Source organism: Scardinius erythrophthalmus, assembly GCF_964197995.2.
Source record: "Scardinius erythrophthalmus genome assembly, chromosome: 14".
Lineage (NCBI taxonomy): Eukaryota > Metazoa > Chordata > Actinopteri > Cypriniformes > Leuciscidae > Scardinius > Scardinius erythrophthalmus.
The window spans coordinates 29,350,231-29,368,297 of NC_138234.1; the positions used below are offsets into that span (position 1 = coordinate 29,350,231).

The following is an 18,067-nucleotide window of genomic DNA, read 5'->3' on the forward strand; positions in this document are numbered from 1 at the left end:
ATATGTATATGTTAGTGAACTGCATGATTATCTTAAAACTGTACATTTCTGATAAATGGACATTAGTCTACTTGGACACAGACACCTCTGATAATAACAAATTACTCTAAATTGTAATGTAGAAACATGCATTTTCTGTAAAGCTGCTTTGAAACTATATGTATTGTGAAAAGAGCTACACAATTAAATGTGAATTGAATTTAATAATTTTGCTACTTTGGTTTGAGCAGACAAAAAACTAACCTCTCCAGAACGTTGTTGCAGGGAGTTTTTTTTTGTGACAACTTTAAAGGGAACCTCTCCAGAACGGTCCCTACAGGTTATTTTTTAGGTCTTATTTTTCCAACAATGATATGTGTTACTCCAAATACAGCATACAGGGCAATTAAATAAAGGGCTGTTTGATTATTTTAAAAGTCTTGCTCGTATATCCCTTATTAAATATTTAATGTGCGTGAATCCTGAATGGGGTGCATTTTGTCGAAGGGAAACGCCCCCTCGCCCTTATTGGCTGGAATCGCGGCTGCGCGCTGGAAACTCGGAAGCTTATTGGCTCTTGCGTCTGTCAGACAATCTTACTCAAGGTTGGTTGTCATGCAGTGATTGTTGATGTCCTATCAAAAGTCAACGATCTGAGGCTTCCCAGTACATCAATAACCGTTCGGGATAATGAAATAGCGCAAAGGTAAGGCGTTAAGCGTGGGCTACGATTTAACAAATGACTAAGAGGTTTTATATTTTAGTGAGGATTAATGCACACTTGTGACGTTTATTTTAAAACGAGTGCTGACTGTTGGTGTGGCTGATCAAAGTCTCGTGCACGGATGACAGTCATCTACATTGTTACTTTTTGACTGTTAAACTGGTTTGTGGCATGTAGTTTTGACTAGCAAGTTTTGTGGGGATTATTTTTTTTTTGCTACTTGCTAGTGATTGTGAAAAGCCAACGATTAAACTGCGAGCTGTCAAATGCTAACAGTTTCGGTTGCGAGATGACTGAATTGACTGCACGCGAATAAACTAACGTTATTAGTTTTATCAAACCAGTCAATGCAGATTGCTGTGTCTGCAGTTAACTTACTCATAACTAATCTTGTTTCATCTTGCTTTAGCCACGACACACACACACACACACACACACACACACACACACACACATATATATATATATATATATATATATATATATATATATATATATATATATATATACACTGTATATATATATAAACCTGAGCATTTTCAAACCAACCTCCTATAAAAAGTCTGATAATAAACATTAAATCAACCTTTGAAAAATTCGTTGGTCAGATAAACTGAGAACCCTTATCAGAGCATCATCACCTCTCTTCCCTCAGCTCACCATGCAGTTCCTGGGCCGTATATTTGACACGGTGAGCTCCGTGTCAAACCTGTTCTCCAACCCGTACCGTGTGAGGGATGTGCAGCTGTCGGAATATAATGGGAAAGTTCTATTGAGACAGGAGGGGCGGCTGGTCCTGTACAGGAACCAACAGAGCCAGTCGTGGGACTGCCTGCTTCTCTGCCCTGAGTCTTCCTCTGTGGCCCTCAGGTGAGACCCTTTAGTCAAGATATTCACAATATACACTCAATAAATTGATTTCCTATAAAAGTCTTGTGGTTTCATAGTGGTCTTGCAAAAACTCCCATATTGCTTCAGACTCCCAGTCTGTCGAATTGATTTGCTTTCCCATCAGCGCATGACTGTAACCAGCAGTGGGAAGCCTTGGCCACAAAGAACCATTGTGGATCCAGGCTCTTGTTAAAGGGGTGGTTGATTATGCTTTCACTTTTCTGACTTTAGTTAGTGTGTAATGTTGCTGTTTGAGCATAAACAACATCTGCAAAGTTACGACACTCAAAGTTCAAAGCAAAGGGAGATATTTGCTTTTAAAGATATTGCTTTTTAAGGACTACAACAAACGGCTGGTAGGAACTACACGACATTCCTCCAGGCTTAAGCCTGTTTTATACTTCTGCGTCGGACCTACGCCGGAGCCTCTACGCTGTAGGCAACGCGTTGGTTTTCATTTATACTTCTGCGACGTTGTCCGCGTTGACGCGCGCAGAGGGAGCATGTGAAACCCGAGGGAGGGGTTCTAGCAGACCAATCACAGCGCTTGTGTCCACATAGAGTTGACGCGTTGTTACATTTTTGGAGAGGTGCACGTCAGGGCACGCCGAAGGGTACACGCGCTACACACAGCCTACGACGTAGCTACGGCGTGAGTTCGACGCAGAAGTATAAAACAGGCTTTAGTGACATCACCAACCCTAAAATTTACATAAACCCCGCCCCCGGACACGATTTATAGATTATCAAGACAGAATATGCTAATCAATGACTAGAAGATAACTACACATAAATTCATCAACTAACCTTTCAGAAATGTCCTGTTGCTTCTACATGTTGTCACTTCTTCTTGAGTCTCGTCTCCATCATTGTCTGAATCCGGTTTGAACATAAAAAGCTAAAAGTTTTCGAAATTGTGAGTGCAAGCTGTTGAAGCTCCGCCCCCTGTGCCGGGAGCAGCTGCTCATTTGCATTTAAAGGAACAGACACAAAACGGTGCATTTTTGCTCACCCTCAAAAAGTGACAATTGCAACATGCTATATAAAAATATCTGTGGGGTATTTTGAGCTAAAACTTCACATACACACTCTGGGAACATCAAAGACTTACTTTACATCTTGTGAAAAGGGCATTATACCATCCCTTTTGATAACGCCTCCCCCCTGAATATAGCGTTTCATTGTCATCAACCACAATTTCATTAGCCTGTCATATGTGGGTTTCAAGAACGAAAGGAATTGGGATTTTGTTGTCTTTGTGCTCAGGTTGTTCCAGGTATCTTCAGAGGCAGATGCCATGAACTGGTTTCCTCAGTACACCCTCAAACTCCGCCCGTTTTATGAGATGCTCCGCCCACCTTTGAAACCCGAGATGCTCCAGCCAATCGTGGACTGTGTGCGGAATCACCCCGACTATAGCTCGGCTCACGTCGCTGTGGATATCGGACTGAGAGACTGTCTCAAGCACAATTACATTTTGAGGTGAGAAATCAAGAGAAAGACTACATAGTAGTAGTACATAGTACTAATTCATAGTACTATTCATCCGAATTCATAGTACTCATAAAACAGCAGGCGAAAAGTACCCGGATGAATTACCACTTCCAGCGAGAATCTGAAGTGTGATACATACGATGGACACTTTACTATCCCATGAGGCCACGGGAGAGGATTTATAAATGGCAGTGAAGCGACCAATTTGCCAATTTTAAATAAAAAAGAAGATTTTTTTAAATTTAAATATCTAAATGTATTTAAATCTAAATAATATAATTTAAATGGAAATATATAGATAATAATATAGGCTATATTTATTTATCAAATAGTATGATTTTTTTTTAATAAAATGCATATAATTAAAATAAATATTTATATTTAATATGTTAATATTATTTATATTTAGCATATTTTTATTCACCAAATCAGCAATATAAATGTCATCTGATACTGTAGGTAGTAGTGACATTTTATGTGTGCAATTTCTAGGGCTGTAATCAACCAAAGAAAATCTTGGTCGACTAAAGTCCTGAAATTTTCGAATAAAAATGACGTTAGGGAAAAAAAACGTTAAGTTAATTAGCTGCGCACTGTGCGCAGTACTTGGGAGCCTTGTTGTCCGCCTAAATGAATTATAAATAAACATAAAAAACTAGTAGGCTATTTGCAGTATATTAAATCGTTTTTGTCCTTATTATTTTGCACTGAAATGAGTCTGACACACGAGTCTGTCGGCTCTGACAGCGTTGCATCACGTGCACCTGCGCGCAATATCAGAGCCTATGATTTCCGAAAATAGTACTATGTTGTCAACTAGTGATATCATCACAAGAACTTTTGAGGAATATGCAACATAATTTAGACAATTGTTTTTGTCATGTATTATAATAACTGACAGACACTATCATTTCATTGCAGCTCGCACAGAGCGAGGCTGAACATAGGAGCTCAGCTTCGCGGCTGAGACACGAATAGACTATTAACTTAAAGCTTTTACTCTTAAACACAAAAGGCACGTCCACTATAATAAAAAAATAATGTTTATTAAACAAACCAGATCAAGTAATAATATTCAGCAAACCTTCTAGTTGCCTACTTTCTTCAATCTGTCTGTCTCTCTTCTCCAGTGGGTTGGGCTAATCCAAAAGAAGTGAAAACAAGGGGGGTGTTCTGAAGACAGACTGTTACCTGTGAAACAGGGGTGCTCTGAAAACACCCCCATTAGTAATTAGTGCTTTCCACCTGATGAAATGAACGCGGCAAAACTAATGAAATGAACGCGGCAAAAAAACGACCAATCAGAATTTTGGTCGAGCAAGAACGTATCGACCAAATAATCGTCGACTAATCGACTGGGAGATTACAGCCCTAGCAATTTCAAAACCAGCTTACAGCACCTTTAAATAATGAGCGGTCTGACTGTTTAAAACTAAAACTACTGTCATATAGCCCTTATTAATCATTTAATATGCATGAATCCTCAATAATGCTTTTTTCAACTGAAAATGGGAAACCTACAAAAGCCACATGCACTGTATCTGAGAAGTTGACATCCTTTTTTTTAATTAAAAATGTATTTAAAAAAAATGAAATGTAAATATATCTAAATATGAATAATATCCATTTTATATATATCTTAATTATCAAGACTTTAAGTGAAAAATCTAATCTATAAATTTTGCCTTTATTAGTTCATTTTAAATAGTCCTGTGCTTTAGTCATTTTTAAAAGCAGAAATGTCTCTGTTAATAGAGGTCACCAAGCTAAATTAGTGATATAAAAATAATTTAAGGTTTCCTACAAGCATGTCTCGCCACAGGACATTCCAACTTCCCTTCCTATTTTGTACAGTTTTCTAAAATGTCACGTGAGAAGCTGCGCAATATGCAGCGTTATCACTATATGCACAAGTGAGATAAAAACCTTAAACCAACCTCATGTTAAAAAATCTCAGTCCGCTAATAAACATTAAATCAAGAAGTTACGAAATATATATTGTTGTGGTCCCTCACAGCCAGATGAACGCCCGTGACGCTCAGGGCCAGACGCCGCTGCACCTGGCCTGCGAGAGAGGAGACGTGGGCTGCGTGCGCGAGCTCCTGGAGGAGTGTCAGGCTCGCACGGACATCAAGGACAAGAACGGGGAGACGCCCATGCACTGCGCCGCTAAACAAGACTCCGCCCTTATTATAGAGGTGAGAGGTCAAATCAGGGCTCACTTGCTGAATGACTGACTCCGATATTCAGATCTCTATGATTGTAATTTTCGTGTCCGCTAGGTGTTGTGTGCACAGCTGTGCGCGGGTGTGAACGAGCTGAACGCCTCCGGGGAAACGCCGATGCACATCGCGTGCCGTCTCGGGAGGGTGGAGGTGGTCAAGGGTCTGCTTGGGGGCGGAGCCCGCTGTGACATCATGGGAAGTAATGGCTATCCAATCCACGCTGCCATGAAGTTTAACGAGAAGAGGTGCGGACCAGGAATCTTTATTGTTTCGTGTATAATTCACCTGAGAGTTTCAATTAATCGATCTTATTCTTCTCGTTTCCTCTTCTTTAGTTGTGCTGAAGCAATTTTATCATCTAACCCCAATCAGCTTCTAGCGGAGGATCCGATTTATGGCGGAACGCCGCTCCACTGGGTTAAGACTCCCGAGGTCAGGAATACTTACTTTGCTTTTTTAGGGTGTGTTCGCACTTGTCAGGCTTGGTTGGATTAAAACTAACTCATGTGCGATTGCTCTGTTAGTGCGGTTCAGTTGAGTAAGTGTGAACGCTGCCATTTGGTGCATCGAACAAGAGGACCGAGACGCTGAAAAGATGGGTCTCGCTCCGCTTCCAAACAAACTCTGGTGCGGTTCGACTGAAATATGAACGCAACATGGACCAAAGACATGTGAACGAACCAAACAGGAAGATGAGACCCTAAAAAGGACAGAATGCTCAGTCATACCTGTTGTTTCTCATCATAGTCGTGATGTTGCCCATCACAGTTCAGAACAGGCATCTGAAGCACATCATCTCGCAGCAGATCTGTGTGTGTGTGTGACGGAGGGATTCCTGACGCTGTTTTGACTCCGAACTACAAGTGTGAACGCACCCTTACTTGAGGAATTATCTGAATTCCGTCCGAGAGGACCGTCTTTGGTCTGACCGACATGTAAAGCAACCAATTGCAGTTTATTTTATCCCGTGTCATGTTTGAGGGCGTGAAAATGTAAAACCGATGTCCCTACGATAACATACAAGCTTACTGCAACAATGGCGCCGCGACCTTCACATACTTCTGAAAATCCAGCGTTAATATGATCCTGATAAGCGCTCATTGTCACAGTTGGAAACATGATTCTTCTTCCATGAGGGGGTTTGGCATCACGACGACTTTGTTTCCGGATGGGCCGTTAAAGAGCACGACACTCACGTCTCCCGGAAATCCTGTAGAATTCAACCAATCGGATGACGCCTTCGAAACACCCGAAGTGTTTCCCATTTTGTGTGCCTTATGCATCAGACGTTCAGCCGACGATCTGTGGGCGTGACGTCTGAGGCCGACACTATCTGTGTTCTTCTGACCATCCTGCGTTTTCTCTCTCTCTAGATGAGCCGCGTACTGCTGGACCGAGGATGTAACGTCAACTACCTGAGTAAGACCGGAGAGAGTCCGTTACACATCCTGACCAAGAGGGGGCGCTTTGAGGCCGCAATGACACTGCTGACACATGGAGCCGACCCCAACATTAAGGGCCAGGACGGAAACACAGCACTGCACCTCGCCATGAAGGTATGAGAGAATTCATTAGGCCTGTCAAGAACATGTCTGGCTCATATTTCGCCCCAATATGTGTAATAAAAGATTTTTGTTTTGTTTTTAACTTGAAATATTTATGCATCATAATAGTACTTGTTGTACTGCCTTTAATTTATGCAGTTTTTATTGCATAATATAAAATATGCAATAATATAAAATTATTACAGTATTGATAACTAATAAATAATATTTCTTATTAATAATAATAATAATCAATTTATTTATTGATATTTCTTATTAAATTAAAACAATTAAAAATGAGATACATTTTTTTAAATAAAAAAATCAAATGAGTTTGTCATAATAATGCTGTAAAATAATACAAATAGTACAAACAGTGTTATTTTAGTATTATTTATATACTATTATGGTATTTATTCATATTTTGAATATAGCTTGTATTTTTTTTATATTTTCAGTCTTTGTTATGGTCTTTTTTTTATTAGTCTTTGCTTTTTAGCTTTCATTTTAGTTTTAACTCCAGTAAAAAAAAGTTTTTTAAGTTTACATTTGTCTAAAAAATTTATTTTATTTTAGCTTTTTCAATTAACGAAAATGATGTATAGTTTTAGTTAACAAAATCAACACTGTGTATCATTACAGATGACTACTATATACCAAATATAATGCTGTATGAGCCATTTATGTTAAATATGGTCTGAAAAATTGTTTGGAAGGAGGTCTAGATATTTGAGTCTGGAAAAGTATGGAATTTTGAAATGGAAAATGTTTAGGAATTCTGTTGGTAAAGTGGATGCTTTATTTATTTATTTATTTTCTTAATGCTGTATCCTCTCGGTCCACAGTTGGACCACATGGACTTGATCAAAGCTCTCATGGTGTTTGGAGCAGATGTGGAGGTTCACAATGACGTGGGAGAGACACCAGGACTCATCGCCGCCCGTACCAGCAAGGGTGAGAGAGAGAGAGAGAGAGAGAGAGAGAGCTATCAGAGATCATGTATGTGAGATTGAAGGCTAGAAGAATGTGTCTCCAATGTGTTCAAGCTCTTTCAATTTCTAGTTGCACAGTTTTTCAGAGCCTTTTGCATGACGTAATTTGGGGTGTTTGCATGTAAACATAATATTATCTAACTGTAAACTACCATACATTTTGTTGATATGCATATATATACATATATACAACTGTGCAACATGTCACAATGCAAGTTTATGTACAGTTAATTTGTTTGACGCACTAATCGTTCCACGTTTTATGTTTCTAAAGCCACAAGGACTATATTTTTTTGAGGATTCATTTATTTATTTTAAAAAAAAAAAAGTAGGGGTGTAACAATATATCGTGTCACAATATATTGCAATACAAAAATGCAACAATAAGTATCGTGGATAGTGACAATATATATTGTGTATAGTTCACCAAAAATGTGAAAAAACTTTAGTTTTCAGAGTTTGTGTCAGTACTACATTAAACTACCATATATAATTTATAATAATGTAATGGGGGAATATTTGTGAGTTCTGATAATGCCAAATGTCACCAGTAAAAAGCCCCTTAAACAAAAGTTTATTTATGGATTTATTTAAAATATATATATTTTTTCATCTTTATTAATCTTTTATTTAAATGTGTTCATCACCATAAGTCTACAGTAGCTATTCTCTGGAAAAACCGGCAGAAGCTGTCTGATGGGTCCTGATGTTTTGATTGGCTCTTGTTATTCTTGTGAGATTATCGCCACAAACCATGTGACGCTTGTGTGTCATGATGGTTTTTGCATATGTGTGTGTTTAACTATAGGAATGACTCATGCTCTTGTTTTCTCATTCATGCATTGTCAACATGTACTCTTTCTTTCGTGTGCATGGTGTGGGTGTGGCCGCGTGCATGTGTCTAATCCTGCGCTTGTACTAAAGGGCCCAACCGTAAGGTGCTCTTGAACATGCTGTGTAGTGTAGGGGCCGAACGGTGTCACCCCCCATCCCTCGACAGCCCTATCCCAAGCATCAACAAAGCTCCGCCTCCTGGCATAGGTAAAGCCCCGCCTCCAATCTTCAGATATCCTGGCAATCTGTCCCTCAGTCTTCTTCTGTAGTTTTTATGTTTTTACTGAACTGGAACCTGATAAGTGGCCATTTTGAACATTGTTTAGGAAGGCTACTTCCTCATATAAAGAGCAGTGAAGACTCGACTTACAATTGATTTCAATAGAGTTTGGCCATAGCATGTTGCTAAGCTAACAACGTGATAGTCTAATAAGCATACAATTGACACACTTTTGTTCTGTAAAATAATCAGTAAATTTTTTATTTTTAAAGTAAATGGACATTTCTCTTGATTTCATCCACCATCTTGGATGCATATTTTTGCTGAGCTCATTGCAGAGCTTTGTGAGAGGGAATTTTTCCACAAAGGATCAAGGTATATTATAAGGTAGAATAAATATGATGCATACTCTTTGGAAATATTAAAATTAAAATATTTAAATATTAATTAACATTTTTGCTTAATGTGCTCTTATTTTTTTTACGACATTCCCTAAAGTTGTATTTGTTCACTTCTGTGCTGCCTGTATTTCTAAACCTAATATTTTTATTTGAAGCTTTCTTATGTCATATAAACTAGAATATCTAAACGCACCATTTGATTAAACCGGATTTGTCTGCAGCAGCCGTCATCTTGGAAAGGTCAGCATTTTGGATTGAACTCAAGCAATCACTTAACAACCGAATATAATTACACCAACATAAATGCCACAACATTGTGCAGCCTACTGTACAAATCTGTGAGACAAAAGAGGCCAGTCTTTTACGGTTGAGAATGCTGGCGAAGCATGATCTTGTTGCATCATCACTTTAATCTGTTTGCTGGTAGAACTTGACCTTTCCAAAGTGACGGACATGCTTGCATATCACACTTATTAACAGTGGCATTTAGGTATTGCATATCTATGATAGCGTCAACCTGCCTATAATTTGGTTCATTGCTCTCACATCTTACTCATAATTGGTCCACAGGGTTTGATGACATCATGTATGTGGCGACTGCTGTCACGGCCATGACTCGTGGATTTGCAGAGGTTGATGGGCTCAAAACAGGAAGCAAGAAGTATGTTACATTAAATTAACATTGATATAAAAAAAAAACAAGCCTACAAAGAGTTAATCACTCATTTGCTTTTATTTTTCTCAAGAATAGACAGATTGTTGTGTCTTGATGGTGGAGGAATTAAAGGCCTGGTTCTGATCCAGATGTTAATCTCTCTGGAGAAAGAGGCAGGACGTCCCATCAGGGAACTCTTTGACTGGGTGTCTGGGACTAGCACCGGTGGCATACTGGCTCTAGCTATTGTACACGGTATTTGATTTAGTATATAATATTTAAGTAGATTTATAAAACTGTATTGACCTATCAGCATCTAGGAACAAAATAATCCATTTTATAATTGTAAAAATATGTTCTTGGTTACTTTAAAGGAGAACTCCGGTCAATTTTAACATTGAGCTCATTTTTTTGTACATTTGGAGTGCTGTCAATACAGAGAACAACGACAAAAATCGGTGTTGCCTACACCGAGTTATTCTATTTTTAAAATTTGCACCCTGTTGACTTCAATGGGGCAAGTACTAAACCTGCTTTTAGCCTCTTAACATCCTTGATGTGTCATTACAAGTGCACAGAAAATGTGAGTGATTCCTTCTGAGTGAACACGAGTGAATCTGACTGCAGTAGATGTGAAAGATATGTATAAAAATGATGTTATTTAAGCCAGTGCAAATACCTGTGTTTACATCCTGTTTTCGGTTGAAGTCCAAAGTAGTCGATTGTCGAGTTCACGCGCATAGGTTTAGTTACCTATGATCACGCGCGTGAACTCGGCAATCGACTACTTTGGACCTCACCCGAAAACAGGATGTAAACACAGGTATTTGCACTGGCTTAAATAACATCATTTTTATACATATCTTTCACATCTACTGCAGTCAGATTCACTCGTGTTCACTCAGAAGGAATCACTCACATTTTCTGTGCACTTGTAATGACACATCAAGGATGTTAAGAGGCTAAAAGCAGGTTTAGTACTTGCCCCATTGAAGTCAACAGGGTGCAAATTTTAAAAATAGAATAACTCGGTGTAGGCAACACCGATTTTTGTCGTTGTTCTCTGTATTGACAGCACTCCAAATGTACAAAAAAATGAGCTCAATGTTAAAATTGACCGGAGTTCTCCTTTAAGCGTGTACACGCATTAGCGTAATTATGTTTATTGTGTACTTGAGCAGGTAAATCAATGGAGTATCTGCGCTGTCTGTACTTCAGGATGAAGGAACAGGTGTTTAAAGGTTCTCGACCGTATGAGTCTGGCCCTCTGGAGGAATTTCTGAAGAATGAGTTTGGAGAAAATACCAAAATGACGGACGTCACACACCCCAGGTACTTATACTTAAGGTTTGGGATTTTAATTAAACCAAACAACAACTTCCCTACCAGAACACCGTAGCAACTATTCAGAAATTGTAAGTTATTGTCTAGTAAAGACCCAGAACATCCCATCTACTGCTATCTATCAGCCACCAGAACACCCAAACAATGCCATATCAGCCACCACAACACCTGAGCAATGCCATATCAGCCACCATGCCATTTCAGCGACCAGAACACCCGAGCAAGGCCATTTCAGCCACCATGCCATATCAGCCACCACAACACCCGAGCAATGCCATTTCAGCGACCAGAACACCCGAGCAAGGCCATTTCAGCCACCATGCCATATCAGCCACCACAACACCCGAGCAATGCCATATCAGCCACCAGAACACCCGAGCAAGGCCATATTAGCCACCAGAACACCCGAGCAAGGCCATATTAGCCACCAGAACACCCGAGCAAGGCCATATTAGCCACCTGAACACCCGAGCTATGCCATATCAGCCACCAGAACACCCGAGCAAGGCCATATCAGCCACCACAACACCCGAGCAAGGCCATATCAGCCACCACAACACCCGAGCAAGGCCATATCAGCCACCACATATTTTGTCACATATACATTAATTTCAGTACTTTTAATTGAGATAATAAGGTAGGCCTATTATGTTGTATACAAACATAAAAAAATGTCCAGAGAAAAATTTGAAATTTATAATAAAAAAAATATCTATATATATATTGATCAAAATGTGAGAAATATATGAAATATTACTATCATTGGGGTGAAATTCATTTTTTTTTTTAGTCAGTTTTGTTACCTGACTCAAGGGAAGGCAGAACGTACTTGGTTACTTACTTACGTAACCTCGGTTCCCTGAGAGATAAGGGAACGAGTGCGTTACAAACGCTATGGGAAAACTCCTTTTCTCAAGAAAAGAACGGCCATGGTGTGTAAAGCAGAAGCAGCCTGGCCAGCGGCGGAGTATGCACGATCCGCGAGTGCTGAAGACGTTCTGCACAGCTTAGATGGGTGCGAAGCCTTTGCTCTCCAACTGCCAGCAGGACACAAATGGGCGGCGACCTCTTCTTCCAGTGGCGGGAGCTTTTTCCTCAGCGCCGTCAACAGATAGAGCGTACTGTAACTGTACGTACACACCGCCGCCGACTTGAGCTGCAAAGAAGCTCTGGAAACTGAAAAACTGAAAAATCGCGTGCGCACTGAAAATTTAATATTTTGGTATGAACATTCACCCGCCAGTGTGGCGGATAGCCTTTTGAGATTTACTCGCCAAACAGAAAATCTACCCGGTGTGATCGTACGAAAGGGTTCAATTAATTGCAACAAACATATATAGGGCTTTTTTTATCGAAATCATCTCGCGACCCCCACTTTGGGAACCACTGCACTAGAACACCCGAGCAATGCCATATCATCCACCAGAACACCCGAGCAATGCCATATCATCCACCAGAACACCCGAGCAATGCCATATCATCCACCAGAACACCCGAGCAATGCCATATCATCCACCAGAACACCCGAGCAATGCCATATCATCCACCAGAACACCCGAGCAATGCCATATCATCCACCAGAACACCCGAGCAATGCCATATCATCCACCAGAACACCCGAGCAATGCCATATCATCCACCAGAACACCCGAGCAATGCCATATTAGCCACCAGAACACCCGAGCAATGCCATATCATCCACCAGAACACCCGAGCAATGCCACCCTGGCAATGCCCTACTGTAGCAACTCCTTAGAAATGTCTTACTGATGACTCTGAACATCCCAATAACTGCCTAGCAACACCCTAGCAACAACCAAGTAATGCTCTAGCAACCATCCAGAACTTCTTCACAATTCCTTTGCAACGACTCTGAACACCCCAGCAACTGTGGTTGCAACACCTGAAAATTCATTTTTAATACACTGGCAAACATCCAGAACTCCTAAGCAATGCATTAGCGATACCTCAGAACACCCTGCCAACTGCCTAATAACGCCTTGCAACACCCTTGAACACAAAATGAGCTCACATATTTGTCAGAAAATGCTTGTTTTTAATCCATCTCCTGTCTGTTTCTCTCAGAGTAATGGTGACTAGCGTTCTTGCAGACAGACACCCTGGAGAACTGCATCTGTTTCGTAATTACGACCCACCGGTTCTTCAAAGAGACCCTCCGTACACATCTACTGCCACATTTCAACCCCTCACTGTGCCACAGGGTAAATCTCTTGTGTACTTTAATTTTCGGGATATTGTTACGCTAATTATCTTTGTGCCGGTGAAAACACTCATGTTCCTCTCGTGCTCTTTATGAGCATGTTGACGGGCTCTGGGTTTCTCAGTTATCCTCAATATCAAATGATGCGTGAAGCTTCACTGTCGCTGTTTCAGGGTGGGAGGATGAAGATCTTTTGGTTGTAGGATATACTCGACCTCCTAGAAAGCGTAGGAAGGTGACGGATGAAGGTGTGTGTGAGAAAGAGTGCGCGTGGAATGGAAAGGTCACAGTATGCAAGGTTTTTGGTGTTTGTGTTGCGCAATCGTACCTCACGTTGGAACTAATCGGTCATTAGTTTGTTTGTGGGAGGGTAATCATGTTTTGCACGCTTGGTTCTTTTTTACGCTCTCTCGCTCATTCACGTTTTCTTTCTCTCAGAGCAATTAGTTTGGCGCGCCGCCCGTTCCAGTGGAGCAGCTCCCACTTATTTTCGACCAATGGGGCGTTTTCTGGATGGAGGGCTGCTGGCCAACAACCCAACGCTAGATGCCATGACAGAAATACACCAATACAACAAAGCCCTGAAGGCACAGGTTTGGATAAACAAATATAGACTTAATGGAATAGTTAATCCAAAAATGAAAATTATCCTATAATTTACTCACCCTCAAACCATGAAAGAGTGCACCTCCTGACTAAGATCCATTGGACATTGGTGAAATGTTGTAAAAGTATAAACAGTGTGTGTCTGTGTGTCTGTCAGGGCCGCGAGGAAGACGTGAGCCGGTTAGGAGTGGTCCTCTCGTTGGGTACGGGTAAACCTCCTCAGGTGGCGGTCAACTCTGTGGACGTGTTCAGGCCTTCAAACCCACTGGAACTGGCCAAGACCTTCGTTGGCGTCAGAGAACTGGGCAAGATGCTCGTGGATTGCGTGAGTTTACACATTTAAATCTCATGACCTCCAGTGTAGACTCCTCTTGTGGTGTTGGAATGACCGGTGGTGTGTTTGTGTCAGTGCACAGACTCAGATGGTTGTGCAGTGGACCGAGCTCGAGCGTGGTGTGAGATGGCCGATATAAACTATCACAGGTCAGTCGACTGACGCTCGTCTCTGCGCGATGATGTCCTTTTCCTTCTGCCTCTGCTCTCACTCTCTTCTTTTCTACATTGTTGTGTTCTATCATTTCTTTCTTTGTGTGACTCTTCTCCACTGTCACACCACTTCTTGAATTTCGTTTTGTTTCCTTTCTTCCATCCGTTTCTTACATGCTTGCTTTATTTTCTTCCTTCGTACCTTCATTTCACTTAATTTCTTCCCTTTTTCTTTAATTTCCTTCAGTCCTTCATGTAATTAATGTTCTTCCTTTCTTTCTTTCTTCCATTCCGTTCCTTGCTTTATTCCTTTCGTCCTACCTTTCGTCCTACCCTCCCTCCTTCTGTTTTTTCTCCTTCTATAATATCTAAATCTTCCCTCCTTCCTTCCTTCCTTCCTTCCTTCCTTCCTTCCTTCCTTCCTTCCTTCCTTTTATGTAATTGTATTTCCTTCCTTTCATTCCCCCTTAAATACTTTTAATTGTTCCTTCTTTCCTTTCTTTCATTTATTTTTTCATTTACTCTAATTTTATTTCCTCCTTTATTTTTCCTACCTTCCTTCCCTCCTTTAATTTCTCTTTATTTATCATTTATTTGTCTGTCGTCTTTTCCATTCATCTCTCCTCCATTCCTTCCTTCTCATTTAAATTAATTCCTTTCCACCTTTAATTTACCTAAATTTTCCCCTTCTTTTATCATTTAATTTCCTTCTTAATCACTTTTTAATCCTTCCTTCCTTCTTTCCTTCCATTTTTTTCCCTTCAAATCATTTAATTGTTCTTCCTTTCCTTTTTTTTCATTTCCTTTTTTCCTTTTCCCTCATTTTATTTCCTTCATTCCTTTTCCTTCCTTCCTTCCCTCCTTGAATTTATCTTATTTTTTTCATTTATTTATCTTCTTTAATAATTCAGTTTCCTTCTAATACCTTACTTCCTTCCTTCGTTCCTTCCTTTCTTCCTTCCTTCCTTCTCAATTTAATTCCTTTCCTCCTTTAATTTACCTAAATTTTCCCATCTTTTATCATTTAATTTTTTTCTAAATATCTTTTAATATTTCCTTCCTTCCTTCCTTCCTTCCTTCCTTCCTTCCTTCCTTCCTTCCTTCCTTCCTTCTTTGCTTCCTTCCTTCTTTCTTTGCTTCCTTCCTTGCTTCCTTCCTTCTTTCCTTCCTTCTTTGCTTCCTTCCTTGCTTCCTTCCTTCCTTGCTTCCTTCCTTCCTTCCTTGCTTGCTTGCTTGCTTGCTTCCTTCCTTCCTTGCTTCCTTCCTTCCTTCCTTGCTTCCTTCCTTCCTTGCTTCCTTGCTTCCTTCCTTCCTTGCTTCCTTCCTTGCTTCCTTCCTTCCTTCCTTCCTTCTTTCCTTCCTTGCTTCCTTCCTTGCTTCCTTCCTTCCTTCCTTCCTTCCTTCTTTCCTTCCTTGCTTCCTTCCTTGCTTCCTTCCTTCCTTCCTTGCTTCCTTCCTTCCTTGCTTCCTTCCTTGCTTCCTTCCTTCCTTCCTTCCTTGCTTCCTTCCTTGCTTCCTTCCTTCCTTGCTTCCTTCCTTCCTTCCTTCCTTGCTTCCTTCCTTCCTTCCTTCCTTCAATTCAATTTTCCCTTCTATGATTTTATTTCCTTCCTTTCATTTTATTTTTCCCTTCAAATAATTTAATTGTTCCTTCTTTCCTTTTTTCATTTAATTTTTCCCTTTTCTCTAATTGTATTTTCTTCTTTCCTTTTCCTTCCTCCCCTACTTGAAATTCTCTTCATTTTCTTTCTTTCTTTCTTTCTTTCTTTCTTTCTTTTATTTGATTAATTTACCCATTTTTCATTTCACTTCATTTCTTGCTTCCTATCATTTCTTCCCTCCTATCCCTACCTTTTATTTCCTTCCTTCCTTCCTTCCTTCCTTCCTTCCTTCCTTCCTTCCTTCCTTCCTTCCTTCCTTCCTGTATGTATGTTCTTTCTGTCCTATATGCGTTTAATTTCTCTTCATTTCTTTTGTCATCATTTTGTTCTTTTTCTTCTTCCATCTTTCATTGGCTAACTTCCGTCTTCCCTCCCCCTCGTGTGTGTCTCAGGTTGAGTCCTCAGCTGTCTCAGGAGGTGATGCTGGACGAGGTCAGTGACGCTGTGTTGGTTGACATGCTGTGGGAGACTCAGATGTACCTGTATGAGCACAGAGATGTCATACGCACCCTCTGCCAGCAGCTCCTGCAGCTCTGACAGCAGCACACACACACACAACTCATTCATCCTATACAGAGGAGGATTCTGTTTAGTGTTTACAGTAGCGTGTGTGTGTATGTTGTTGTGACATGTTCAATTAACTTAAAGGAAGAATATTTATAAAAAATATATAATTATAACATACTTTCCCCATATGTTTTGTATGTGTTGTAAATACCAAATTGGACCAAGGTTAATATAACAACATACATGAAGGTTACCACTTCAATCCAATATTTGAACTATGGAGATATTTTTATATTGCATTATATTTTATGAATGCTAAATCTACGTGTGACATTTGCATTGATCAAAATGACCTATACAGGAAGTGAGTTGTTGCTTCTTATTAAGCTATGATTTTACTTATTATTTATCATTCTATACATCCTTTGTGTGCATTTTTATCATGTAATTTAGTGAAACTGAACAATTTTCTTTCTTTTTTTTAAATGTTTGCACTTGCGAAAGTGAAGGGTCAAACTGTAAGCACTGCATTTCCTTACATTTACCATTTATTATGCATTTATTTGGAACTGATCTTCATATTGTTTCTGTGTGTTTTCTGTCTTGTCATTTGCAGTTTTAAGGAAAAGCCTTTTTTTGCAATCTGTCATGTGTAGCATTACATACTTGAACATTATAAAGCTGCAACTGGTAATATCTCAGTCTGTGAAGCATCAGTATATTCTGATCATAATTTCTATGTTTACTAACAACAAATATGTATCAAGAATAACTTCAATACCTCCTGCATTAGCCTTGTTGTGTTATTATTTGGTTGATTGATAACTTGTATTTACAATGTGTGTGTCTTATCATGATGTGGTCATAGCTTATACTTGACACTGGACCTTCAGATCTGTTGTTCAGAGACCAAAGTAAGCAATAATTCACTTTATAATTATAACCTGCTGCTGTGACACTGATTTGAAACCCTTAACTGACGTGATATAAACCTTGAAATAAAAAAGCACAGATAATTATTTAAACTGGGATTAGTTGTGGCGTGTGATTTGTGAAATAACCTTTAGTATAAAATGTGATTTGACTAATATTATAGCAAATGAAAGTACTAATGTAACCTAAGTATTAAGCCTATATAGTGTTATAAACAGGCTTTACATGATCATGAAATCAGCTAAAAATTACTGTTAATTTAATGTATTATTATTTAATGTACTATTAAAATATCCTGTAAACTGTATTTTTTATTTTTATTTAAAATTATTTTTATATATCCCATAAAA

The 18,067-nt window shown here is 39.6% G+C and overlaps 1 protein-coding gene across 4 annotated transcripts; it reads left to right on the forward strand.

Annotated features, from left to right (window-relative positions):
• Positions 1-577: 577 nt before the first annotated feature.
• Positions 578-17,813, forward strand: pla2g6 (phospholipase A2, group VI (cytosolic, calcium-independent)). 4 transcript variants are annotated; one of them, XM_081384138.1, is made up of 18 exons: positions 578-685; positions 1,359-1,573; positions 2,861-3,076; positions 5,106-5,286; positions 5,371-5,558; positions 5,649-5,745; positions 6,687-6,869; positions 7,703-7,811; positions 8,774-8,890; positions 9,875-9,965; positions 10,051-10,214; positions 11,141-11,291; positions 13,389-13,525; positions 13,698-13,772; positions 13,963-14,117; positions 14,288-14,455; positions 14,540-14,613; positions 16,670-17,813. In XM_081384138.1, the coding sequence occupies exons 2-18, from the start codon at positions 1,365-1,367 to the stop codon at positions 16,812-16,814; spliced, it is 2,460 nt and encodes an 819-aa protein (XP_081240264.1). In that variant the 5' UTR covers positions 578-685; positions 1,359-1,364; the 3' UTR covers positions 16,815-17,813. The 4 variants fall into 4 exon arrangements, with proteins under 4 accessions (XP_081240264.1, XP_081240266.1, XP_081240265.1 ...); XM_081384139.1 differs by having other exon boundaries at positions 677-865; XM_081384140.1 differs by lacking the exon at positions 13,698-13,772.
• The last annotated feature ends 254 nt before the right edge of the window (positions 17,814-18,067 follow it).

What these genes read in the sequence shown, in the direction of transcription:
- pla2g6 (XM_081384138.1), top strand. Translation starts at nt 1,365, where the DNA reads ATGCAGTTCCTGGGCCGTATATTTGACACGGTGAGCTCCGTGTCAAAC. An exon ending in AAGCACAATTACATTTTGAG is followed by an intron (nt 3,077 to 5,105) that starts GTGAGAAATCAA and finishes GGTCCCTCACAG; the next exon opens with CCAGATGAACGCCCGTGACG. An exon ending in CTCAAAACAGGAAGCAAGAA is followed by an intron (nt 9,966 to 10,050) that starts GTATGTTACATT and finishes ATTTTTCTCAAG; the next exon opens with AATAGACAGATTGTTGTGTC.